This window comes from Chiloscyllium plagiosum, unplaced genomic scaffold, assembly GCF_037043375.1.
Source record: "Chiloscyllium plagiosum isolate Xiang-an unplaced genomic scaffold, Cpla_swu_hap1 HiC_scaffold_6, whole genome shotgun sequence".
Taxonomy (NCBI): Eukaryota; Metazoa; Chordata; class Chondrichthyes; order Orectolobiformes; family Hemiscylliidae; genus Chiloscyllium; species Chiloscyllium plagiosum.
This window is the reverse complement of record NW_028270144.1, coordinates 114,883,057-114,910,669: the sequence shown is the minus strand read 5'-3', so window position 1 is coordinate 114,910,669 and position 27,613 is coordinate 114,883,057. Positions and strand designations below refer to the sequence as shown.

Sequence of the window (27,613 nt, the reverse complement as noted above, 5' to 3'; positions counted from 1 at the left end):
AAGTAATTTTATTCTGATCAGGAAAAGACAGAAGAATGGCACAAGATAGAAAATAGTAGGCTCCAAAGTTTTCTGTCTTGGCACTGAAGCAGGACCTCTCCACCTCTCCACCCCTCTCCACCCCAACCACCACCTGCCGAGCGCCAGTGCACGATTCGAGCACAGATGTCTCACCCCTGTCCAAACTAAGCAGTCCCTCCAGCTCCTGATGAAGAGTCATCAAGATTCAAAACATTAGCTTGCTGTCTCTCCACAGATCCTGACCCATTGTGATTTCCAGCATTTTTTGTTTTCAGTCCCTCTAGAACCCTGGGCCCTGGTTAGTAGTGACCTGCACTTGAGGCCTCATATCCCTGCTGAGGCATCATATTCCTGCTGAGGCCTCAGAACCCTTTGGAAGCCTCAGATCCTTGCATAGGCCTCAAATCCCCAGAAATACCTCAGATCCCTGCGGAGGCTTCAGATTCCCACAGAGGCCTCAGATCCCTGCGGAGGCCTCAGATCCCCACAGAGGCCTCAGATCTCTGCGGAGGCCTCAGATCCCCACAGAAGCCTCAGATCCCTGTTGAGGCCTCTGAATCCTATGGAGGCCTCTGAACCCTGCAGAGGCCTCAGATCCCTGCAGATGCCTCAGAACCCTGTGGAGTTCTCATATCCCTGCTGAGGCCTCAGATCCCTGTGGAGGCTTCAGAACCCTGCAGAGGTCGCAGATCCCTGCAGAGGCCTCAGATCCCCGCAGATGCCTCAGAACCCTGTGGAGGTCAATGATGGCAGTCAAGCCCCAAGGGCTTTCAAAATGTTGTGACAAAACTTCAATGATCTCACATGAGATCAAGACCACGTATCTTCAAATGTCAATTCCCACCACTGAACCATTAGTGTTCACATACATTGTTTCATGCAGAATTTTTGAAGTCAAGATAAAACCATTTAACACCTCTGATACCTCATCCTGTAGACCTTGGTGGCTTTAACAAACACTATCAAACATAAATACTTGTACGATGATAGCAACAGTCAGTAAAAATCAACCAGCAACGAGCCCACAAATAATTGACAATGAACCCTTTAAATAGTAATAGTTGGGCCTGTATTTTGCCTTATTTCATTTATTTATTGTCACATGTACGTGTTACATGTATTATTACAAATATTGTGAAAAGTGTTGTATAATGTCAGCATTTTCTGGCATCATCTTAAAATACAGAAAATAAACCAGGACAGAGAATATAAAATTAAGGATATAAAGTTAAGAGTTCGACTTTATAGTCTTTTTTCTTAATTTCTTAGTTGTGGGCATGGATCCAGGCTCTTCCATCCTGATGCTGAGACCAACAACAGATCAAAGCAGTAGGCCAACCTTGAGATCCTTTGCCATGTCTTTGCCACTGGAGCCATTCTTTGCCTCCACTGACATCATCATTGTCATGAGACCACGTTGGGCCGATCTTGGCAGTGCAGCCTCCAATGATGATGTAGAGCCCTGAACGAGGCTCAAACTTGTCTCTGGGCCCACCATGCCATTGATGCTGCCAGGTCCCGTATTAGGCCCAAACCGCCTCCCAGCATGCCTCAGAAACTGTGGTAGTGAACTGCTTTCCTGAACTGCTACAATCATTTGCTTTAGGTAGACTCACCATGCCATTAAGTGGGGTGTTCCAGGATTTTGATCCAGCAACATTTAAGGAACAGCGATATTTTCCAAGTCAGGCTGGTGAGTGGTTCAGAGAGGAACTTGCAGGTGGTGGCGTTCCCATGTATTTGCTGCCATTGTTCTTTTAGACTGTAGTAGGTATGGAAGGTTCTGTCTAAGTAGCCTTGGTGAATTCCTGCAGTTCATCTTGTAGATAGTACACACTGCTGCGACTGAGCGTCAGTGGAGGAGGGGGGTGTATGTTTGAAGATGTGGTGCTAATCAAGCAGGCTGCTTTGTCCTGGATGGTTTGCTATTGTAGTTTGGTGTTGTTGGAGCTTTACTCATCCAGGCAAATGCAAAGTATTCCATCACACTTCTGATTTGTGCCTTACATATGGTATGGCTTGGGGAAGTCAGGAGGTGAGTTACTTACTGCAAGATTCATAACATCTGACTTGCTTTTGTAACCAGAATATTACAGTTCAGTTTCTCAACAATGTTAATCCCCAGGATGTTGACAGTAGGAGATTCAGAGATGGTAAAGCCATTGAAGGTAAAAGGCTGTGGATGTGAGTTTGCTCGGTGAGCTGGAAGGTTCAGTTTCAGACGTTTCATCATTATATTTAGGGGAACAGATAGAAGGTTTTGTGCGAATGAGAGAGCCTCACAATTGGTGTGTTGCCTCCTAGGTGCCGGGGTTTGTGATGTCTCTGATCATGTTTTCAGGATCCTTGAGGGGGAGGGGTAGCAGCCCCAAATCATGGTCCACATAGGCAGCAACTACATAGGTAGGAAGAAAGGTGGGGATCTAAGGTAGAAATTCAGGGAGCTAGGGTGGAAGCTTAGAGCTAGAACAAACAGAGTTGTTATTGCTGGTTTGTTGCCTGTGCCATGTGCTAGTGAAGTGAGGAACAGGGAGAGCGTGGAGCTGAACATGTGGCTGCAGGAGGGAGAGTTTTGGATTCTTGGATAATTGGAGCTCTTTCTGGGGAAGTTGGGATCTCCACAAACAGGATGGTCTTCACCTGAACGAGAGGGGTACCAATATCCTGGGTGGAGAATTTGCTCACACTCTTCGGGGGGGGATTAAAACTAATGCAGCAGGGGGGTGGGAACCTGAATTGCAGTTCCAGTGTACAGGAGGTTGAGGGTAATGAGGTCAAGGATAGGTTTACAAGGTTGCAAGAGGGCACTGGCAATCAGGATGTTGGTGCCAGGAACATCGGACTAAGGTGGGTGAACTTGCAGCATGGTTTGGTACCTGGGATTTCGATGTTGTGGCCATTTCAGAGACATGGCTAGAGGAGGGACAGGAATGATTGTTGCAGATTCCGAGATTTAGATGTTTCAGCAAGAACAGAGATGATGGTAAAAGGGGGGAAGGTGTGGCATTGTTAATCCGGGGCAGTATTAGATTACTTACAGTGTGGAAACAGGCCCTTCGGCCCAACAAGTCCACACCGCCCCGCCGAAGTGCAACCCACCCATACCCCTACATGTACCCCTTACCTAACACTACGGGCAATTTAGCATGGCCAATTCACCTGACCTGCACATCTTTGGACTGTGGGAGGAAACCGGAGTACCCGGAGGAAACCCACGCAGACATGGGGAGAACGTGCAAACTCCACACAATCAGTCGCCTGAGGCGGCTAACCACTGTGCCACCATGCCGCCCACTATTACAGCAGCTGAGAGAACATGTGAGAACTCATTCACTGAGGTAGTTTGGGCTGAGGTTAGAAACAGAAAAGGAGAGGTCACCCTGTTGGGAGTTTTCTATAGGCCTCCAAAGTGTTCTAGGAAATAGAGGAAAGGATAGCAAAGATGATTCCCGATAGCAGTGAGAGTAACAGGGTAGTTATTATGGGGGACTTTAAATTCCCCAATATTGACTGGGAATACTGTAGTTCAAGTAGTTTAAATGGGTCAGTTTTTGTTCAATGTGTGCACAGTATGTAGACAGGCCAACAAGGGGCAATGCCATATTGGATTTGGTACTGGGGAATGAACCCGGCCAGGTGTTAGATTTGAAGGTTGGTGAGCACTTTGGCAATAGTGACTATAATTCGGTTATATTTACAATAGCAATGGGCAGGAATAGGTATATATTGCAGGGAAAGCGGTATAACCGGGGGAAAGGCAATTATGATGCGATTAGGCAAGATTTGGGATGCATAGGATGGGAAAGAAAACTGCAGGGGATGGACACACTTGAAATGTGGAGCTTATTCAAGGAATAGCTACTGCAGGTCTTTGATAAGTATTTCCCTATCAGGCAAAGACTTAGTTGTCGAGAGAGGAAGCCATAGTTTATTTAAAAAGTTGAAGGCCTTGTCAAGAGGAAGAAGAAGGAAGAGGATGAGGCATGAAGGCTCAGTTAGGGGGCTTAAGAGTAATAAGTTAACCAGAAAAGACCTAAAGAGAGGACTAAGAAGAGCCAGGAGGGGACATGAGAAGTTTTTGGTGGATAGAATCAAGGAAAACCCTAAGGCCTTCTATAGAAAAATCAGGAAAAAAAGAATGACTGAGTAAGATTAGGACCAATCAAAGATAGTATGGAAAGTTGTGTGTGAAATCTGAGGACATAGGGAAAGCGCTTAATGAATACTTTTCATCAATATTCACATTGGAAAAGGGCAATGTTAGTGAGAATACAGAGACACAGGCTACAAGATTAGATGAGATCGAGGTTGACAAAGAGGAGGTTTTAGCAATTTTGGAAGATCTGAAAATAGATAAGGCCCCAGGGCTGGATGGGATTTATCCTCTGATTCTATGGGAAGCCAGGGAGGAGATTGCGAAGCCTTTGGTTTTGAACTTCATGTCATCATTGTCGACAGGTATAGTGCCAGAAGACTGGAGGACAGCAAGTGTTGTTCCCTTGTTTAAGAAGGGGAGTCGGGACAGGCCTGGTAATTATAGGCCAGTGAGTCTTACTTCGGTTGTGGGTAAGGTGTTGGAAAAGATTATAAGAGATAAGATTTATAATCATCTGGAGAGGAATAATTTGATTAGGGATAGTCAACACGGTTTTGTGAAGGATAGGTTGTGCCTCACTAACCTTAATGAGTTCTTTGAGAAGGTGACAAAACAGGTGGATAAAGGTAAAGCAATTGATGTGGTGTATATGGACTTCAGTAAGGCGTTTGATAAGGTTTCACACAGTAGGCTATTGCACAAAATACGGAGTTTCGGGATTGAAGGTGATTTTGTGGTTTGGATCAGAAATTGGCTAGCTGAAAGAAGACGGAGGGTGATGGTTGATGGGAAATGTCCACCCTTGAGTTCAGTTACCAGTGGTGTGCCACAAGGATCTGTTTTGGGGCCACTGGTGTTTGCCATTTTTATAACTGATCTGGATGTGGGTGTAGGAGGATGAGTTAGTAAATTTGCGGATGACACTAAGGTAGGCAGAGTTGTGGATAGTGTCGAAGTTTGTTGTGGGTTACAGAGGGACATAGATAAGATGTAGAGCTGGCTGAGAAGTGGTAAATGGAGTTTAATGTGGAAAAGTGTGAGGTAGTTCACTTCGGAAGAAGTGACAGGAATGGAGAGTACTGGGCTAATTGTAAAATTCTTGGCAGTGTAAATAAACTGCGAGATCTCAGTGTCCTGGTGCATAAATCCCTGATAGTTGCCACCCAGGTGGATAGTGTTGGTAAAAAGTCATGTGGTGTGTCAGCATTTATTGGTAAGGGGATTGGGTTTCAGAGCCACAAGATCATGCTTCAACTGTACAAGACACTGGTAAGGCCGCACCTGGAGTAATGTTTACAGTTTTGGGCACCACATTATAGAAAGGATGTGGAAGCTTTGGAAAGGGTTCAGAGGAGATTTATTAGGATGTTGTCTGGTATGGAAAGAAGGTCTTACGAGGAAAGGCTGAGGGAACTGAGGCTGTTTTCATTGTTGAGAAGAGGGTGGAGAGGTGACTTAATTGAGACGTATGAGATAATCAGAGGGTTAGATAGGATGGACAGTGAGAACCTTTTTCCTCAGATGGTGAAGGCTAATGTGAGGGGATATAGCTTTAAATTGAGGGCTGATAGATTTAGGACAGATATTAGGGGCAGTTTCTTCACTCAGAGAGTAGTAGGGGTGTGGAACGGCCTGCCTGCAACAGTGTGAGACTCACTGAGATTAAGGGCATTTAAATGGGCATTGAACATTTGTATGGATAATAATGGAACAGTGTATGGACATCAGAGTATTTTCAAAGGTTGGCGCAACATCAAGGGCCAAAGTGCCTGTACTGCGCTTTAACATTCTATGTTCATACTAGGTAAAAACATCATCAGTGAGCCTCGGTGAAGCGGTGATGTTATGCCCCCCTTCCTATTTATGTGTTTGGGTTTCTTTGGGTTGGTGATGTCATTTCTGGTTCTTTTTCTGAGAGGATGGTAGATGGGGTCCAAATTAATGTGTTTGTTGATAGTGTTCTGGTTGGAGTGCCATACTTCGAGGAATTCTCATGCGTGTCTCTGTTTGGCTTGTCCAAGTATAGGTGTGTAGTCTCAGTCAAAGTGATGATCTTCCTCATCCGTATGTGAGGATACTAGTGATAGTGGTTCATTTCTTTTTGTGGCTAGTTGATGTTCATGAATCCTGGTGGTCAGTTCTCTGCCTGCCTGCAATGTACACACCAATGTAGTGTTTATTACAGTCATAGAGTCATAGAGATGTACAGCATGGAAACAGACCCTTAGGTCCAACTCATCTATGCTGACCAGATATCCCAACCTAATCTAGTCCCACCTGCCAACACCCAGCCTGTATCTTTCCAAACCCTTCCTATTCATATACTCATCCAGATGCCTCTTAAATGTTGCAATTGTACCAGCCTCCACCATTTCCTCTGGCAGCTCATTCCATACACGCTCCACCCTCTGTGTGAAAAGGTTGCCCCTTGGGTCTCTTTTATATTTTTCCCCTCTCACCCTAAGCCTATGGCCTCTAGTTCTGGACTCCCCGAGCCCAGAGAAAAGACCTTGGCTATTTATACTATCCATGCCCCTCATGATTTTATAAACCTCTATAAGGTCACCCCTCAGCTTCCAACACTCCAGGGAAAACAGCCCCAGCCTGTTCAGCCTCTCCTCGTAGTTCAAATCCTCCTCCCCTGGCAACATCCTTGTAAATCTTTTCTGAACCCTTTCAAGTTTCACAACATCCTCCTGATGGGAAGGAGACCAGAATTGCACGAAATGTTCCAACAGCTGCCTCACCAATGTCCTGTACAGTCGCAACATGACCTCTTAACTCCCGTACTCAATACTCTGACCAATAAAGGAAAGCATACCAAACGCCTTCTTCTCTGTCCTATCTACTTGCGACTCCACTTTCAAGGAGCTATGAACCTGCACTCCAAGGTCTCTTTGCTTAGCAACACTCCCTAGGACCTTACCATTAAGTGTACAAGTCCTACTAAGATTTGCTTTCCCAAAATGCAGCACCTTGTATTTATCTAAATTAAACTCCATCTGACACTCCACAGCCAATTGGCCCATCTGATCAAGATCCTGTTGTAATCTGAGGTAACCTTCTTCACTGTCCATTACACTTCCAATTTTGATGTCATCTGCAAACTTACTAACTGTACCTCTTATGCTCACATCCAAATCATTTATATAAATGATGAAAGGTAGTGGACCCAGCACCGATCCTTGTGGCACCCCACTGGTCACAGGCCTCCAGTCTGAAAAAATCCCTCCACCATCACCCTCTGTCTTCTACCTTTGAGTCAGTTCTGTATCCAAATGGTTAGTTCTCCCTGCATTCTGTGAGATCTAGTCTTGCTAACCAGTCTCCTATGGGGAACCTTGTCGAATGCCTTGCTAAGTCCTTGCAAGGTAAAGTGCTATTGCTAAATTTTCTGTTGTTGGAGATGGTCATTGCCTGGCACTTCTGTGGCACAACTGTTATTTGCTACTTGTCAGCCCAAACCTGTACATTGTCCAGGTCTTGCTGCATTTGGGCATGGACTGTGTCAGTATCTAAAGAACTGTGAATGGCACTCAACATTATACAATCATAACACAGTCCAACTTCTGAAACTATAATTGAGGGAAGGTCATGAACTATAAGCATTGGAAGTCCCCTGAGGATCTCCTGGAGTGATGGCCTGAAGCTGAATGACTAACCTCCAATACCTACAGCCATCTTTCTTTATGACTGTACCTAGATTTCTCCTTAATTCCTATGGGCTCCTGTTTTGCTAGGGCTACTTGATGGCACATTCAGTTAAATACAGCCTTTACATCAAGGGATGTCACTCCCATCTCACCTCTGGCATTCAGTTCTTTTGTCTATGAACTAAGACTCTAATAACATAAGGAGCTGAGTGGTCCTGGCAGAAATCCAACGTTATTGCTAAGCTGGTGCTCCTTGATAGCACTGCTGATGACATATTCCATCACTTCACTGTTGATTGAGACTAGACTGATGGCAAGGTAACTAGCTGGGTTGGATTTGCTGCATATGTGTTCATCCATGCATCATTAAGAGAGGGCATTAGCTGTAGCATCAAGCTCTGAAATATCAGCACCGTTGTCAAAGCAGTATTACATGGGGATTGACTGAATGATCTGCCTATTATACGCTCACTCACTGACTATTGGCTAACCCCTCAGCAAAATGGCATTGAGTGCAGTTCACACCAAATGTGCATGACTCTCCCACTGGCATTAAACATCCAAACTTTTCAGCAACTGAGTCTACGATAAGAGACTGAATTAAAGTCCTGAAATTATTTTGTTCTGGTCTGAATAGAGCGCGACTTCCTCTGAATAACAAAAAGTACAATTAATCTCTGTCCCTCCATATTTTATAAAGCTTTAAGGTTTTCATGAAGACCTTTAGCTCGGGTTGTGGATGAGGTAGTTGGTTAGCTCGCCGAGTTAACCAACTGTCCCGTTTTAGAAAGCCTTCCCTTAAAATTATTGAACCTGTTGTCACTGCTGTGAGAAACTAAATTCCACAAAAGCAGACGATATCTTTCTCGGACATCTACTGTAATTTAGGAGGATAGTCACTAGAACAGTTTTGTTGTAGATGAATAAATTAGACTATGAAACAGAAAGTAATTTCTTTGAGACAATAAGTTGTTTTTATTAATGGGATGTGGGTATCACTGGTTGAACCAGCATTTATTGCCACGTTGCTGTTGGTCTGGAGTCACCAAACCAGGTAAAGAAAATGATGGGTGTTTTCTGATAATTAGCAATGATTACATGGTCATCATCAAGCTCTTAATTCCAAACTGTTATCTGCCATGGTACCATGAATCCGTATTTCCAGAATACTGCCTTGGTCTCTGAATTAATAATCATCCAGTGATAATGTCACTAGGCCAACACCTACCCACTAAATTTGCAACTCAATTGAGCAAAACAATGGAAAGGATTTAACACAATTCCATTTTGAAAGCTTTGGCCTTGAAATTAAGCTGTGAAGACATCAATAACATTTCTAACATTCATTTCAGTTCACTGAATCTTTAACCTGTCATTTAAAGGCCCTTACAGTTTTAATTGGACCAGTTTTTCTTTATTAAAAGTTGATCACGTAGAAAAAGACTAGGGGCTGGACAGTTATAAATTGAAATAACATTTATTGCTGACATATATCTTGAATCTACAAAAATTCAACAATATTACCGATACACTTCTAAATTTGTTTTTCAAAAAAACAAGAAAAATGCAAATCTGAATAAGAAATGAATGTGTGATTTTATCAGTCAGCCACTAAAAACGAAGGTATGAAATGAGAGCTTTTAAAATTTCTGATGTTTAGTGATTTACGATATGAATCAGTGTGACTTTATGAGATTGCGCTGTGCTGCGTTCATTCATTCAGACTGCGGTAATTAAGTTTTTAATGCCTTTCGCCAAATTATAGCAAAGCAAAGATTAAATTGTACAATGAGACAGTAAATCATTGTGTTAATCAGGTAAGAGGTAGAAAAGGCATTTTGTATTTCTTTTCCCCTAAAATTAGATGTAGAGTAATGCTCAGCTGGTGAGGGTTGAGAGACAAGAGTCACTGTGAGTGCATTTGATATTTAACTAGTTTTTTTTAAGAAAGACTGGATAGGCTGGGACCTTTCTCACTGGAGCATAGGAAGTTGAGAGGTGACCTTTTATTGAAGTTCATAAAATCATGTAGGGTATAGATAGAGTTAATAGTAGGTGTTTTTTTCCCCGAGGATGGAGGAATTTCAAGAGTAGGGGGCACACTTTTAAGGTGAGAGGGTAGAGATTTAAAAAGTCATGGGGGCAAATGTTTTACACAAAGGGTGGTTCACGAGTGGAATGAACTTCCTGAGGTAGTGGTGAATGTTGGATGAGTACATGAATGGGAAAGTTTTGGCAGGATATGGGCCAGGAGCAGGCAGGTGGGACTAGTTCAGTTTGGGATCATGTTTGGCATGGACTGATTGGACTGAGGGGTCTGTTACCATGCTGTACGACCCAATGGTTCTAATGATATAAAGGACATGATCTCATTGAATGATGGAACAAACAATGATTTGGATGGCCTACTTCTGATCCTGTAGGCGAAAGTGAGGACTGCAGATGCTGGAGATCAGAGTCAAGATTAGAGTGGTGCTGGAAAAGCACAGCAGGTCAGCCAGCATCCAAGGAGCAAGTAATTCGACATTTCAGGCAGGAGCCCTTCCTGAGGAATGATCAGGGCATTCCTGAGGAAGGGCTTTTGCCTGCTCTTCAGATGCTGCCTGACCTGCTGTGCTTTTCCAGCACCACTCTACTTCTGATTCTATGTCTTATGGTCTTATTACATAAAGAGAACAAAACGGAATCTCCCAAAAGTATGAACATGAACATATTACTGTGGTATCAGTCTCTATTCATTGCTTCTGGCGCAGGCTGCTCACAAAGCTTGCGCTGCCTGATAATTTGAGTGATGAGGCTTGACTTGGCAGGCAATAGGTCCTCAACACTAAATTCTAAGATTTTAGAGAGTACACTCTATCTCGCAGAGAGTTGCTCATTGCAACTCTCATATGCTCACTGTATCTATCACACTACTCAACCTACATACTGTGCTACTCAGTGTACCTATACTATGACTCTCTGTATCTATCAAGCTGCTCAGACACTATTCTTGTCAACACAAACTAGAACTGAAACCCTGTGCAGAACATCAACTCCTATGGCTTCCCGACCTCTCAAACATCACTCCCCCACACATCCACCAATGGACAGAAACCCACCAGTTGGTTGAAACCATGTCACTCACCCATTTCATGATGACCTGCTCAACCCACCTACTGTCCGTCTTTCATCTCAGCACCAAGTAAAGATAAACTTACTCCACAAGTTTGACCAACACAACTGTTTTGAATTAAAAGGACGTGAAATGCAAGAAATCATGAATGAGTTCCCATGCCAAAACTCACCTGGCGAATGGTGAACTACATCTGTGAGCTACCACAGTGAGAGTGGTCCTTGCTAAACAGGTTCAGGACGCTCTAGCCCCTGTATAACCAACTTCCATCACTGGGGCATCAGTACAAGCCTCTTATGCAGGGGTCTGTTCCCTCTACAGACCAGTAGAGGGCTCATATATAGGGGAAGGCAGCAGCATATCACTGGACTAGTAAGTCCCAGAGGCCCAGACAGTACTGTACTTCAGTTTAAAAGTTAGAATCATTGAATCCCTAAGCATGAAGCAGGCCACTCAGCCCATCAAGTCTACACCAACCTTCTGAAGGGCACAGCACCCAAACCCAGTAACCCTGCATGTTCCATGGCTAATTCGTCTAGCCTGCGCACTAGAGGGCAACTTAGCACGGCCAATCGACCTAACCTGCACACCTTTGGACTGTGGGAGAAAACTAGAGAAAACAGAGGAAACCCATACACATGGAGAAAATGTGCAAACTCCACACAGACAGTTATCAGAGGGTGGAATCAAACCTGGGTCCCTGGCACCATGAGGCAACAGTGCTTATCACTGAGGCACCGTGCCACCCTTTCTTGGTCATTTCTGAAGAAGTCATTGCAGACTCAAAATGTTAACTCTGTTTCTGTCTCCACAGATGCTGTTGGACCAGTTGATTACATCCAACACTCTCTGTATTTGTTTCACAGTGTCCGTGTGCTGCAGTGGAAGCTCAGAGTCACACGACGCAAAGACTGCTTTCTGCCAGCAACATTCAAACTGCTACCATCACAGCTGCAGATACCAGCATTCAGTCCAACAACTTTAGACTCCAGTCGTTTGCTAGAATTGTTTAGGCAACAGCTCTGAGGATTGGCAGTGGCTCTGTGGAGTGCAAATTCTGTCATAGCAACAGAATTCCTGCGCACACCATACCAACTTCTGAAGTGGAGTCACTGGACTTGAATTAACTCTGTTTTTCTCTCTACCAGACCTGCTGAGTTTCACCAGCAATTTCTGTTTCTGCTTGTTTCAGATCTCCAGCAACCGCAGTTCTTTGTTTCATGCAAGTGACCAATGATGTGGGTTGTTTTCAAATTGTATCAGAAGACTGAGATGAGCTGCAGTCATACTGGGAATATAGGCATACCTCACAAGCCTGTTCCATTATTCCATGACATCATGATTCAATTCTATATACTTGCACTGACATATACCCCTTAATAACTTCTTGACGAGCAATATTAGTTTCGGTTTTCATGCATGGTGTCCCAAAAGAGTTCATCAGAAAGGAATGAGTAACTGGCCATCTATCTTATTGGTGTCCGCGGGATCTTGCTGTGCCACTTTGGCTGCCAAATTGGCCTGCGCAGCAACAATTACACTTACAAAGTACGAGTAGCAATTAAACATTTTAGAAAGCACAGGGGAGGTAAAAAGAATCTACAGAATGCTTTCTTCCTGTTATTATCAGCTAACCTCAAAGTTAAGTACAAACATCCTGCAGCAGAGTTTGAGATGCAGCCAAGTTCCCTTGGGGCTTTTAACTGTAGACTTGTATTAAAATCCCTCCCCACCACCACCATGACAGTATTTGTTCTCTGCGCACAAACAAAATGCACAAGTGTGAAACATCCGGTATGAATGTGGTGATAGTAAGGTTTGCCACAATCGCCAATTCTGACCTGCTAGGATGAATGCTAAGCTTGCAAAACAGCAGGAACTTGTAAAAGGGTGCAGAGAGTCAAACCGCCCTTAAACACAGTCTGTCAGTACTCATAGGAGAAGCTTGTAGCTCAGTGGGCAGTGTTCTTGTCTCTACGCCAATGGGGCTCTGGGTTTAACTCCAGGATCCCACTCCAAAGAAGGGATGGCCAAGGAAGGGATGTTCAAAACAGATTGATTATCAAAAAGCATCAGTTTGCAAACCCTTCCAATGTATGCTGATGGCAGGCAGCAAAAGGGGGAAAAGGTCCATGGTCAGCTATGCAAATGAAAGACATTGGAGTCACTACCATCACTATCCATAGCTCCAGGCTACAACATGTATGTAAAAAATGTATGTTCCCACAGCAACTTGGATTCATAGAAACACAGAAAATAAGCCCTTTGGTACTTTATGCACCATTATTCAATATGATTAGATTCCCTACAGTGTGGAAAAAGGCCCTTCGGCTCAACAAGTCCACACTGACCCTCCGAAGGATTAACCCACACAGACCCATTTCCCACTGACTAATGCGCCTAACACTATGGGCAATTTAGCATGGCCAAATCACCTGACCTGCACATCTTTGGACTGTGGGAGGAAACCCATGCAGACACGGGGAGAATGTGCAAACTCCACACAGACAGTTGCCCGAGGCTAGAATTGAACCTGGGACCCTGGTGCTGTGAGACAGCAGTGCTAACCACTGAGCCACCATGCCACCCCAAATATGATCATGGCTGATCATCCAACTCAGCACCCTGTTCCCACTTTCTCCCCCATACCCTTTGATCCCTATGTCTCAAAGAACTATACCCAACTCCTTCTTGAAAACATTCAATGTTTTGGCTTCAACCACTTTCTGCAGCAGGGAATTCCAGAAGCTCATCACAGGAAAGATACTACAATGATGTCTGTAATATCCCCAGTAATATGAAAGTTCTAAAATGAATCATAACCAGCTTTATAAGGTTGATCGATGGGATATACTGAATATTATGAATTTTCTGTAGAGGCTACTAACCCCTGCAATTGAAGAAAAATCTACACATCTTTCTTAATCAGAGCCCAAAACAACATGGACTCAGACAGATCATCTTCAGACCAGTATATTTAATTAATTTGGAAACTTGCCTATGTTTTGCTTTTTTTTGCAGGGTACTGGAGATATCTGCTCCCAAGGGCTGTCTTCATTTATTGATATAAAAGAATCAGAGCCTGATGAATTACTTCAAAAAAAGGAAATTTCTCATCATTTCAGTGCTTAATAGCCTACCAGATCTTTAAACTGTGACCCCTTGTTGTGGAATATCCAACCATTGGGAACACACTTCGTACATTTAACCTGTCTAGTCTGGTTCAAATTTCTTAGGTTTCTATGACATTCCCTCTCCCCACCTCATTCTCCTACACTCCAGTGAACATAATTGAGCCAGTCTCTCTTCATATGTCAGCCCTACCATCCCAGGTATCAAGCTGGTAAACCTTCATTCACTCCCAGAATAGAACCAGAACATTCATCCTGAAATAAGGAGACAAAAAACTGCACACACTGCTCCAGGTGTACCCCTTGAAGAGGGAGCTATTTTTGGTTAATTTGGCTGGATGGCTGGTGGGAATCAGGTTGGTGCATAGGTTTCTATCATAGGCATAGAGTCGTACAGCACGGAAACAAACCCTTCGCTCCATGCCGAACACAATTCCAAACTAAAGAAGACCCACCTGCCTATTCCTAGTCCATATCTCTCCAAACCTTTCCTATTCATGTACTTATTAAAGTGTCTTTTAAACATAACTGTGCTCGCATCCAATACTTCCTCAGGAAGTTCATTCCACATGCGAACCACCTCTGCATAAAAAAATTGCCACTCATGTCTTTTTGAAATTCTCTTCTTTCATCTTAAAAATATGCCCCCTAGACTTTAAATTTCCCATGTTCGGGAAAATACACGTACAATTAACCCTATCTATAACTCTCATGATTTTATAAACCTCTATAAGGTCACCTCTCAACCTCCTTTGCTCCACTGAAAAAAGTCCCGGCCTATCCAGCCTTCCTTTATAACACAAACCTTCAATATCCAGCAACATCCCGGTCAATCACTTTTGAACCCTCTCTAGCTTAATAATATCCTTCACTCTGTGTCAAATGTGATTGTTGATTATTCACACAGTTAACATATATATTTGAAACTTTGTATTGCTGTAGGTTTTTCAACAAGCAACCTTTTTTGATGGTGTATTTGCACTTTGCTCCTTTATGAAGTTTATGTTGCTTTATTAGTCTTGCTTTTCTGACATTCATCATTCATCTTGGCAGGTCACAGATTGCCTACTTCCTCGGTCTGATATTTAATTCCAAGGTCCGTTTCTTTCCCACTGCATATCACCCAACTCAAGGTTGAGTCTGTGGAATGGGCAAACTCCTTCAGGTCTGGGTTTAAGGGAGTTGCAATCGCTTATTAAAACAGACTGTAGATCCTTACCTGAACATGCCAATTTCCAGAATTTTCAAAAATCCGATAAGTATGAACAAACGTTTGATTCCTGGAGATGCAAAGAAATAATTAGAGTTATGTTAAAATCCAATCAAAATGGGGGAGTGGGACATGATGCATCTTCAAATCCCTGGAGCATATAATTGAGGTAATGTTAATAACTTGAGATTTCATACCAATATGGAGCAGAAACAGGCAATCCAGCTCTTCAAGCCTGCTCCACCATTCAATAAGATCATGGCTACTCTGTGTTCCAAATTGCATCTACCTTCTTTGATTCCCTTATAAGTATCTGAACAAGAACCTATCTACCTCGAGCATAAAAGTATTCAGTGTCCCGACCTCCACCACCTCTGAGGTAGGCAGTTCCAAAGTTGCACCAGCTTTCAACAGAAATTATTTCCCCTTATCTCAGGGGTGACCCTAATCATAAAACAATGTGCTCACGTTCTCAATTGATCCACAATAAGAAACAACCTTCTGACATTGACCTTGTCAAAACTACTAACCATTATAAATTAAAGTCAAACCAACCCTCACTCTTCTAAACTTCAGTGAAAACAGGAGCTGTCCTGCCTATCCTCAAAAGACAACCCATGCAAGAGGCTGACCGTAAATCTAAGCCAAGGCTGGGCCCATGGAGATAAGACTTTAAAATCTGGACATTTTTCTTTTCTTTTGGATAAGGAGTTTAAGATCTGTACATGTCTTGGGCTCTGTTTCTATAATTTCTTGTCTTTTTTTTAAAATCCTGGTATTGTTTATTCAAGATAGTGCCGTAGAATGGAGACTTTGTACAATTTTCACCGTACTTCTGTATTCTTATACTTGAGTACACGTGACAATAAAATCTAATTCTAATTCGAAACCAAAGCATTCCATTAGCCTTCTTAATTATTTATTACACCTGCATTCTGTATTTATGAGTCATGTACACCTGGATCCCTCTGCACCTCAGAATTTTGTAGATTTTCTCCATGTAAATAATACTTCTCCAACAACCTTTTCCGTCAGGCAGAAGATACAGAAGCTTGAACACACACCAGCAGGTTCAAGAACAGCTTCTTCCCTGCCATTATTTGACTGACAAATGGATTCTGTAACTTCAAATAATGTTGATCTTGTTAATGTTGTTCTTGCCTCACTCTGTCCACGTTTTTTCTCACCCTATGATCTGTACATCCATGCTTACTATTTCTGTCTGTAATTCTTGCAAAAAAAGCAAGAATTACTGTACTTAGCTACATGTGACCACAAATCAAATCAAAATCACTTTTCTTGTTTCTGCCAAAGTGCAGACTTTGACATTTTCTAGGAGAAAGTAAGGACTGCAGATGCTGGAGAGTCAGAGTACAAATATTTGGCACTGGAAAAGTACAGCAGGCCAGGCAGTATCCGAGGAGCAGGAGAGTCGCGTTTCTTTCCTGATGAAGGGCTTATGCCCAAAACATCGACTCTCCTGCTCCTCGGATGTTGCCTGACCTGCTGTGCTTTTCCAGCACCACCTTCTTCAACTTTGGCATTTCCCACATGACACTCCATCTGCCAGATTTTATGCACTTACTTTCTCCTATTAAGTTCAGTCTGTTGATCAATTAGAAGAGGAATAGTGGCAGACTTTTTTTTAATTCTCTCATGGGATATGGGCATTGCAGACAGGGTGGTGAAGAAGGCATACAAGATGCTTGCCTTCATTAGCAGGGACTTTGAATATAGAAGAAAGGAAGTCTTTCTACAACTTGGTTAGGCCACAGACAAAATACTGGGCACAGTTCTGGTTAACACACTATCGGAAGGACACGATAGTGTGCATAGGATATTCACCACGATGTTGCCTGGAGGAGTTTGGGGTGGGGTGGGAAGGGATATAACATTATGAGAGGCATAATCAGGGTAGATCGAGAGAACATTTTCCTTAGGCAGATATGTCTAAGACCAAAGTGCTTACATTTCAGATGAGGAGTAAGTGGTTTAGAGATGATCTGAGAAAGATTTTTTTCACCCAAAGGATGGTAATATATGGAATGTGCTGCCTGAGAGGGAGATAGAGGCAGGTACTCTTGCAACATCTAAGGAAAATCTGGATGAGCACTTAAATAGCAAAGCATGCTAGGCTATGGAGCAAGTTCAGGTAAATGGAACTGGTGTAGTTTGATGTTTGTTGGTCAGGGCATAAATATGTTGAGCCAAAGGGCCAGATTCTACGCTGTATGATTCAATGATTAAATTGTGGATTGGTAAAAAATGCTGGCCTTGCCAATACCAGTTACTCCCCATGAAACAAGAAAGTAAACCAAAGTGCTTTAAATATTTATCAGCAGTTAAACACTTTTAGCAGTGAGAATTTTATCACCCTGTAAAGTTACTGACTACTGTTCTGTGAATCTGTTGTACATTTTACAGCATTTACACTGTGAAGGTTTCACATTTCCAACATTTTTGCAAGTTGGTCATTAGTATGAATTTTGCCTCCATGTGTCTTTTCTTTGGGTTCTATATTTTTTTTCTGGTTTATTAAGGAGCTACGTGAACTTAAAGTTGAAATTGTTTGCATCAGTTCCTATGTGTAGCCTGCAGAAACAACAGATCTCCTGAGCTGGATGTGGTTCACACCTTGTTGCTACATTTGCCTTTACCCAATTTACTCTAAATTCTTTAACAGTTCTGCAGCCGCTCAGAAGAGCACCGAGGACCAAGCATTCTCCACAACTGTGTGCATGCACTTTCAACCACATTAAACCACTGACTTTGGGGCAGCAAAGTTATGCAAAAAAAAGCTATGGAAAATGAGAAGTTGAGGAGGGTTGACAAATGGTGACCTACACGGTAATCCATGCAGCCAGCTGTTGACAATCACGTCTCCAAATGGTCTGTATACAATGTTTAAAAGTCCACTCTTCAATTACTTCAGAGCCCATTGGATTGACTCTTTCTGGGTCTGAAATGCTTCAAACTGATTCAGCCTTAACTTACATCACACCGGAATGGCATACTGCCCATTAGCTTCTATCCACGATATTTCTTTGACAATGTGAACAACATGCTATCCTAGAATAATTTTAAATAATAGATTTGTTCTTCTGGTTAATCCAATTTCAAAAGCAACGGGATTGGAATATTAAGCTAAATAGATAATGCAAAGATTCTCCATTTATTCTTAGTGTCACATGTAGACCAGATCAGGCAACGACAGCAAACTTCCTTCCTAAAAAAACATTAGTAAACCCATATTTTGCACAACTACCGATTTATGGTCAACATTAGAGGTTTTCTTAATTGCAGAGTTGAAGTAAGATAAAAGCAAAGTTTAAGAAGTGCTATAATGGACTGGAGAGTTAACTTTGTTCCTCTTTCCAGAGCTGTTGATTTTCTCCATCACTTCCTTTTTTTGTCTTTTCTAAGGAAATACAGTCTGTCACTGGAGTCAGTTCAGAAAAAGTTCACTAGGTTGATCCCAGTTATCAAGCAATTTTCTTATGGGAGAGATTAGATATGTTTGGCTTGTATTCATTGGAGTTTAGGAGAATAATTTGAGACCCCTTATTGAAACACTTGGTTTGACTTATTATTGTCACATGTACCTATGTACATTGGCAAGTTTTGTTTTGCATGCAGTACAGACAGATCATAATGTTTCAGTAAGAACAGAGAAGATGGTAAAAGAGGGGAGAGTGTGGCATTGTTGGTCAAGGACAGTATTACAGTTGCAGAAAGGATGTTTGGGGACTCGTCAACTGAGGTAGTATGGCTGAGGTTAGAAACAGGAAAGGAGAGGTCACCCTGCTGGGAGTTTTCTATAGGCCTCCGAATAGTTCCAGAAATGTAAAGGAAATGATTCTCGATAGGAGTGAGAGAGACAGGGTAGTTGTCATGGGGGACTTCAACTTTCTAAATATTGACTGGCAACACTACAGTACGAGTACTATAGATGGGTCAGTTTTTGTCCAGTGTGTGCAGGAGAGCTTCCTGACACAGTGTTCAGACAGGCCAACAAGGGGCGAAGCCACATTAGATTTGGTACTGGGTAATGAGCCCGGCTAGGTGTTAGACTTGCAAGTAGGTGAGCACTTTGGTGATAGTGATCACAATTCTGTTATGTTTACTTTAGTGATAGAAAGGGATAGGTGTATACCTCTGGGCAAGAGTTACACTGGGCAAGAGTTACGATGCAATTAGGCAAGATTTAGGAAGCATAGGATGGGGAAGGAAACTGCAGGGGATGGGTACATTAGAAATGTGGAGCTTATTCAAGGAAAAGCTCCTGTGTGTCCAAGATAAGTATGTACCTGTCAGGCAGGGAGGAAGCTGTAGAGCACGGGAGCCGTGGTTTACGAAAGAAGTGGAATCTCTGGTCAAGAGGAAGAAGAAGGCTTATGTTAGGATGAGATGTCAAGGCTCATTTAGGGTGCTTGAGGGTTACAAGGTAGCCAGGAAAGACCTAAAGAGAGAGCTCAGAAGAGCTAGGAAGAGACATGAGATGTTGTTTGTGGATAGGATCAGGGTAAACCATAAGGTTTTCTATAGGTATTTAAGGAATAAAAGAATGATGAGAGTAAGATTAGGGCCAATCAAGGATAGTAGTGGGAAGTTGTGTGTGGAGTCAGAGGAGATAGGGGAAGCACTTAATGAATATTTTTCAACAGTATTCACTCTAGAAAATGACAATGTTGTCGAGGAGAATACTGAAATACAGGCTACTAGATTAGTTGTGATTGAGGCTCACAAGGAAGACGTATTAGAAATCCTGCAGAGTGTGAAAATAGATAAGTCTCCTGGACCGGATGGGATTTATCCTAGGATCCTCTGGGAAGCCAGGGAGGAGATTGCCTAGCCTTTGGCATTGATCTTTAAATTGTCATTGTCTACAGGAATAGTGCCAGAAGACTGGAGGATAGCAAATGTGGTTCCCCTGTTCAAGAAGGGGAGTAGAGACAACCCTGGTAATTATAGACCAGTGAGCCTTACTTCAGTTGTTGGTAAAGTGTTGGAAAAGGTTATAAGAGATAGGATTTATAATCATCTAGAAAAGAATAATATGATTAGAGATAGTCAGCATGGTTTTGTGAAGGGTAGGTCGCAAACCTTACAAACCTCACAAACCTTATTGAGTTCTTTGAGAAGGTGACCAAACAGGTAGATGAGAGTAAACCAGTTGATGTGGTGTATATGGGGAGATTTTTTCCAAGTATAGATATAGGACAGATGTCAGAGGTAGTTTCTTTACTCAGAGAGTAGTAAGGGTATGGAATGCTTTGCCTGCAATGGTAGTAGATTTGCCAACTTTAAGTACATTTAAGTCATCATTGGACAAGCATATGGATGTACACGGAATAGTGTAGGTTAGATGGACTTCAGATTGTTATGAAAGGTCAGCACAACATCGAGGGCTGAAGGGCTTGTACTGCACTGTAATGTTCTATAACATACAATAATCATAGGGTGATTGAACTGAGCGAGGAATATAAAGTTATGGCTGCAAGGAAAGTTCACAAAAGCAAGATCAACATTAGAAGTAAAATTTGAGAAGTCCATTCAGATGTCTAATAACAGTGGGACAAGAAACTGTTCTTGAATCTGTTGGTACATTGATTAAGCTTTTGTATCTTCTGCCTGCTGGAAGAGTTTGGATAAGATTATAACTGAAGTGGGGGAGGGGTCTTTGATTATGTTGGCTGCCTTTCAAGGGAGCAAGAAGTATGGATGGAGTCAATGGATGGAAGGCAGGCTTACATAATAGAATGGGCTGTGCTCACAACTCTCTGCACTTTATGATCCTGGGCAGAGCATTGCCATACCAGTGATGCAGCCAGATAGAATGCTATCTATGGTGCATCTGTAAAAGTTGGTGAATGGACACATCAAATTTACTTAGCCTCCTGTAAAAGAAGTGGCATTGTTGTGCCTTCTTGACCATTGCATCAATGTGGATGGATCAGGACAGACTGTTGGTGATCATTGGTGAGGAACTCAATGCTCTCAATAATCTCCATCTCAGCACCATTGACATAGAGACAGGTGCTCCCTCCTTCTTGCTTCTGGAAGTATGATGATCAGCTCTTTAGTTTTACTGTGTTGAGGGAGAGCTTGCTACCTTAACACCACACCAAGTGTCCTATCCCTTTCCTCGTCTACCCTCAACTACCCTGTCTCTCTCACTCCTATGAGAATAATCTCTGCTATCCTTTCCTCTACATTTCTGGAACTATTCGGAGGCCTACAGAAAACTCCCAACAGGGTGATCTCTCCTTTCCTGTTTCTAACCTCAGCCCATACTACCTCAGTTGACGAGTATTCATTCTTGTCACTGCTTGATACCCAGCCATAAAGGTAGTGTCATCAGCAAACTTGTAGAGATGGTGTTCAGATGAAATTTGGCTACACAGTCATGAGTATACAGGGAGTACTTCTTAGGGGTCTCTTCAGAGTACATCCTGTCATGTTTTTTTTCCTGTTGTGGGAAAGTCGAGGACCAGAGGGAATGGTCTTTGTGTAACGGATTGCCCATTTGAGACGGAGATGAGTTTTTTTTCTCTGAGGGTTAAGAATCTGTGGTATTCTTTACTGCAGAGAGCTGCCAGTGTTGAATCCGTAAGTATATTCAAGGCTGAGATAGACGTTTTAATCAGTAAGAGAATCCAGAGTTATGAGGAAAAGAACGGAAAGTACAGTTAAGGATCATCAGATCAGCTTACTGCTGCTCTGACATCTTATGGTCTGAGATATGTTTAAATTCCATCAGCTGCCTTGAAGTGATTTAATGCCAAACCATTAAACCCAGTCTGGGGATCACCTGTCCAGCAGTAACTATTCCACCATTTCCTGGGTACATTTGCATAAGAGACTGGCGTCCAAGAGTGTCCAGACTCGATGGCCCGAACGGCCTCTACCAATGCTGTTGGGATTCTATGAGTGGTGTGTGTAAGGAGTTCCACCCAGGGCAACGGTATCCTGCTCTTGAGAAAGTGTGTTTGCAATCAGGAGCATATTTTGGGGGGGGGGGGGGGGTGGATCACTTATTAGCGTGAGCGACTTTCAAATACCCTCACACCCTTCCCATTCCTCACCACACACTCAAATCTTGGTCCATTCTCACTCTTTTTTCTTAAAGAATGCGGTGAGCTGAAATATTCTCAACCTGCCCCGTACCCCCCCCCCCCCCCCCCCCCGCGACCTCTCGCTCAGAAAGTTTACCATCGGACCTACCCTTCACAGTGAGGGGTGGGGGATTGAATTAAAAGCGTTTGCCGGGACGATATCAAAGGTCGCCTTAAGTACCGCCACCTCAAGGTTCTACAAACGCCAAAGGGTAAAATTCACCAGTGAATGGTTTATTTTTAATATTAGCTCGATCTCCGTGTTTTATTTCGAATAGAGTCTCTGGGAGATTGCAGAGATCGAGAGCTGGTTTAGTCTCCTAGCATCTAGACAAACTCCAACTTGCGTAGAGAAAGGATCCAATAAATGTGGCAATCGTTTATTGCCTGCCGAGGGAAGAGGGATTTGGGTTGACAGGGTGATCCCTGATCAGAACAGCATGTTTGCTTGGCTCTGGATGGTTTTGACGCCCTGTTTAAAATCTCCTTCCAACAAGCCAGGGCGAGTGCCAGAGAAGGTACAAAGAAAACTGAGACAGCATTGGAAGCATTGGTCCGTGCCTGCTTCCTTTGGGAGCCTAAAAATCCCACAGTACCAGGTTATACTAGTTAGTGCTTCCAAACAAACCTGTCGGACTATAACCTGGTGTTGTGTGATTTTTAACTTTGTCCACCCCAGTCCAACACCTGCACCTCCACACCTGTCACCCCCCCCCCCCCCCCGACTCTACACCACACACACACACACATCACGCACCTCCCTCGACATGACCTTCAGGGATTCACAAACACTACAATTCGTGGGACAAGCAAAGCCGTCAATTTTCACAACTGGGTAAGACTGGTGCAAGGCAAGAAAAGCTTGATGCAGAAGGACGGCGTTTATTACACAGACCCGCAAACCGGCTTTTTCATGCTGTTCTAAACTCGCCAAAAACCAACTCGGAGCTGTCAGAACGACCGAATTAGTTGTTCTGCAATTCTCACATTGCGATCATTTAATCTAAGTAATCAACATCGTTTCTCCCCCAGCACTCCACCCCCTCACTCTACCATAAATGCTGCCCCCTCCACACTTCAGTTCGGGTGAAACGTTAGTTTGCTCCCTCTCTCTCCCTCGTGTTAAAAATCACACAACACCAGGTTATAGTCTAACAGGTTGAATTAGAAGCACTAGCTTTCGGAGCGCCGCTCTTTCATCAGGTGAATGTTGCCGGACCCGCTGTGATCTCCAGCATTGTTTAGCTTTCATTCCCGAATAAATTGTTCGTTTTGTTCAAGTTTGCAAGCTATGAACATGCAGATCCCAGGATCAAAATAAAATCCCGCCCTCAGAATGAGTGCAATTATCACAATTTTAAATCAGAGCTGAATTCAAAGTTTTTTTTCCCAAAAAAAAGTCTAAACTACGAGCAACAGACCCCATCTGAAGAATTTCACTAACTCACTACATCAAGCATTTCAGTGGTGGGCTGACTGTAAAACATTCAGCCGCCCCCGCAGATTTCTGATGAAGTTATTTTTTTTCTCGATGCCTGAAATCGTTTCAATCCCCCTCCCCTCACCCCACGTTATTGTTTTCAACTAATTCTGAAGATATTTGGGCTTCTTGTTTTTCAGAGCTTTGGTCGCTGGTTAAACCAGGTGGCGAATCGTGAAAAGTGCAGTTTTGTTATCGTCATTTTTACGTCCGTTAAAACGATCTCTCGAACCTTCCAACATCCGCCCTCCCCCGTCTCAAAATCGAGGGAAACAAAAGCTTGTCATCTCTGCTAATGCAATTTCAATGACTCCCTCTCCATGGTTCAATTTCCACTTCAGTCCATGGTAAATCGCTGCAAAGCGAGCCTGTGCATTTATTACTGAGATAATTTGACTTACACCCAAATATTTATTTTCGCAGGCGCGGGGGTTAAATGTTTTGACTGTGTGTACCGAAATGGAGACGATTTAAACATTTATCCACATTGTTTTTATTTACTGGCGCTAATTTTACTCTGGCCAAGTGCGGAATTAATTGCACATACACCTCAATCGCTTCTTCCACGCGGTTTTAACTGTAACTTTATAAAACAGATTTCCACTCTCCCACTCCGGACCCCGCACGTCAATTTCGTTAAATGGTTTCCAAAATTGGAACTTATCATAAGTGCTATTAGTTTGTCTTCTATAATAATGTCAATTATTTGTGAGGTAAGGCTCTCCTGCGGTGCTGGTGAGGCGTTGGCAAATTACTGGAAAGGTCTGATGGTAAAAGGAAGTCAAAATCGGGGAGGACGGAGTAAGGACTCATTTTGTTTGTGAATCAAATAATTTAACAAATTTGGGGACAGTTAATGGGCACACTCCGAGCGAAAGACTTGGACACAATACTTAAGCATTAAAATTTCATCCAAGTATTTATGTCAAGCCTATGGTTATGGTACTAGCTTCGTCATAAACCGGGAGTCGAAAGCGATATTCACATATTTCAGGGAAATCAATTTCCCAAGTGTTATTTCTCAATTCTGGGGAAGGGTCACTCGACCCGAAACGTTAACTCTACTTTCTCTCCACAAATGCTGCCAGACCTGCTGAGCTTTTCCAACAATATCTGCTTTCATTTCTCATTTACAGCACCCGCAGTTCTTACGGTTTTTATCCACATATCTTAATAGCTTGAGGTGAGTGTAAGGTACTTTACAACTTCCCGAGCCGCTTCCTGAGCCGTATTGGATTCCACTGTCACAAAAAAAAAGTTAAAAATCACGCAACACCAGGTTATAGTCCAACAGGTTTATTTGGAAGCACTAGCTTTCGGTGGTTGTGGAGCTCTGAAAGCTAGTCTTTCCAAATAAACTTGTTGGACCATGACCCTGGTGTGTGATTTTTAACTTTGTACACCCCAGTCCAACACCGGCATCCCCAAATCACAAAAGAGTCAAATTGTTTCGTCTGGAATAGGAAGGCTGCGATTGAATTTGGCTTCTTAATTAAATAAAACGTGCTTATTTATTTACATATAAAATGAGCTGCTGCGAGACTGGATAACGAAACTAATTCCTTATAAATAGTCTGTGCACAAAGCCTTCATTGAACAGTCAGTGAACTTGATGTACGAACAGCCTCGTGATCGGGAGCCAGTTGGTGTCACACGGTTTTGCCAGTAACACTTGGGAAATTGATTATCCTGAGCACAAGTTCGGCTGACTCGCATCCACATGGCTCCGACTATTTACAGACAAGCGCTTTCCAGGTGCACTCCGTCCATTCAATGTGGCAGGACTGACCTCGGCTAACCAATAAAAAATCAAGATCTTTTCCAATTTCCAACAGCTACTGAATTTCAGAATGTGGTTCAGTGGCGGTAAGGCGCTTTGGGATGGGTGAGGGGGGGCGGGGAAGGAATGATGAAAGGGGCTATCCAAATTCACTCATGTCCCTTCCAAGGGCGCCAACTGATTGGCACCGTCCTTGTTACACCAAATAACTGCGGATACTGGAAATCTGAAACAAAGACCCAAATTGCTGGAGAAACTCAACATATCCGACAGCATCTGTGGAGAGAGGGAAAACTAACAGCATTAACCTTCGAAACGCTGACGCCGTTCTCGCTCCACAGACACTGCCAGACCTGCTGAGTTTCTCCAGCGATTTCTGGGGTTTCTTTTGTTTGAACGTTTCGCTCTCATCCACTGAATCGCAAAACGCTGAGCTAGCCCCGGCCCCATTCTTCTGATCTCCCTGACTTGCTTGTGTCTAAGTGGTTGAATTTTAACAGGCAATTCATATTGACGACAACAAAAAATGCTGGCAATCACAGCGGGTCAGGCAGCATCTATGGAGAGACAGCAAACTCATGTTCTCTCTCCAAGAATGCTGCCTGATCGCCAGCATTTTTTGGTTTTAGTACAAATTCCAGCATCTGCAGTAATTTGCTCCTAACTTCATTTTGGCGTCTATTTTGATTCGCCACCAACTTATCCTTTATTTATCAAGTTGTTGTTCAGTTTCCTTACTTACAACACACACAGGCAATAGCTCCCAGGCACAGTCTCGCTGTCTCGGATCAAGTAGCTGCCGTTTTTGCCTGAAGATGCTAATAGCTCCTCGGTCTGTGACTTGTTGATTTTCCCGTGGTAGAAGGGCAGTCTCATGGTTTGCACTGAGGCCTTCTCAGCCGCCAAGTTGCCCTCTCCCTCTCTTCCCCCTGTTTTACTGCAAGCAGAAACGGGGCAGGCTGCTGGGAGAGTTTGGGAATATTTTCTGTTGTGTGTGGCATCTTGCAACCGGCCCAGTCTCCTGAGTGAAAACAGGACCGAGTACAGAGAAATGCACAGGCGCTTCCCCATTCTGTCAGATTGCACTTCACTTTGTTTCTGTTCACTCTCACGACCTGTTTAAAACATCCGGCTGCTCTACAATTCAACAGGAAATACACACATCGCATCTTACTCGTTTCACAATTTTAAATGGTTTAGTTTTAAGCTTAACTGCAGATTCTCAAGCAAGAAAAATGTGCTTGGGATGAAACCACTGTAGAACATGTGATTCAGGGAATAGGAATGGACCATTCAGCTTCTCCATCCTCCTATGCCATCTATAAAGTTCATTGCTGATCTAGTTGTGACTTCAACTCACCATTCCCCTCCAGCTCCAAAGACCAAGGGCTGTTGAGAGAGATATAAAATCTCCTCATCTCCATCTTAAGTGGGAATTCCCTTAGTTTTACATTTTGTCCCTTAGTTCTCGTCTCTTCCACAAGAAAAAGCATTCTCTTGGTACCCACCCGATCCCCAGCTAGGATCTAATAATGCGAATAAAATATTCAAGTGAGTTACTATCCAGTGTTGAAAGCCTCAACTGGTTTCAGTGTCTCTGAGCCATATGTGAACAACAATGCCTGGTAATACTGCATAGCTACATCCTTTCCATATTTGAAGTTCCCACGAGTGATGCCTTCACAAGATCTTCCAGATCTGGTGACCCATCCAAGTAGCCCAACATCTGCCTCATCTTCCAAGCCAAGCTGCCTTGCATTGAGGCTCTAATCACTCCAAACCAGCTCTGCTGGGAAGATGCCTGACACCAGAATCCCAAAGCAATCGCTGTACCCAGAACTTGGTCGCAGCAGAGGCACCCAGGACGACATCATAAACACTTTAGAGGCCTCCTCCAAACATCACTGAAGAATTAAATATACCAAACAAAAAAACCCAGGAGATTGGGGAGATTCTAAACAAGTATTTGCATCAGTGTTTACTGTGGAGAAGGACATGAAAGATATACAATG

The 27,613-nt window shown here is 43.1% G+C and overlaps 1 protein-coding gene across 2 annotated transcripts in view; it reads right to left on the bottom strand.

Annotated features, from left to right (window-relative positions):
- The window catches only part of LOC122550908 (SH2 domain-containing protein 1A-like), a 56,974-nt gene extending 30,261 nt beyond the window's left edge, over positions 1-26,713 (bottom strand). The window contains exons 1-2 of one of the 2 annotated variants that reach the window (XM_043692336.2): positions 26,344-26,713; positions 15,236-15,296 (exon numbers count right to left, since the gene is read on the bottom strand). In XM_043692336.2, coding sequence (XP_043548271.1) covers positions 15,236-15,296; positions 26,344-26,672 — 390 coding nt within the window. In that variant the 5' untranslated portion in view covers positions 26,673-26,713. The remainder of the gene's footprint in view (positions 1-15,235; positions 15,297-26,343) is intronic. The other variant, XM_043692334.2, reaches the window with a different exon arrangement.
- Positions 26,714-27,613: the final 900 nt, after the last annotated feature.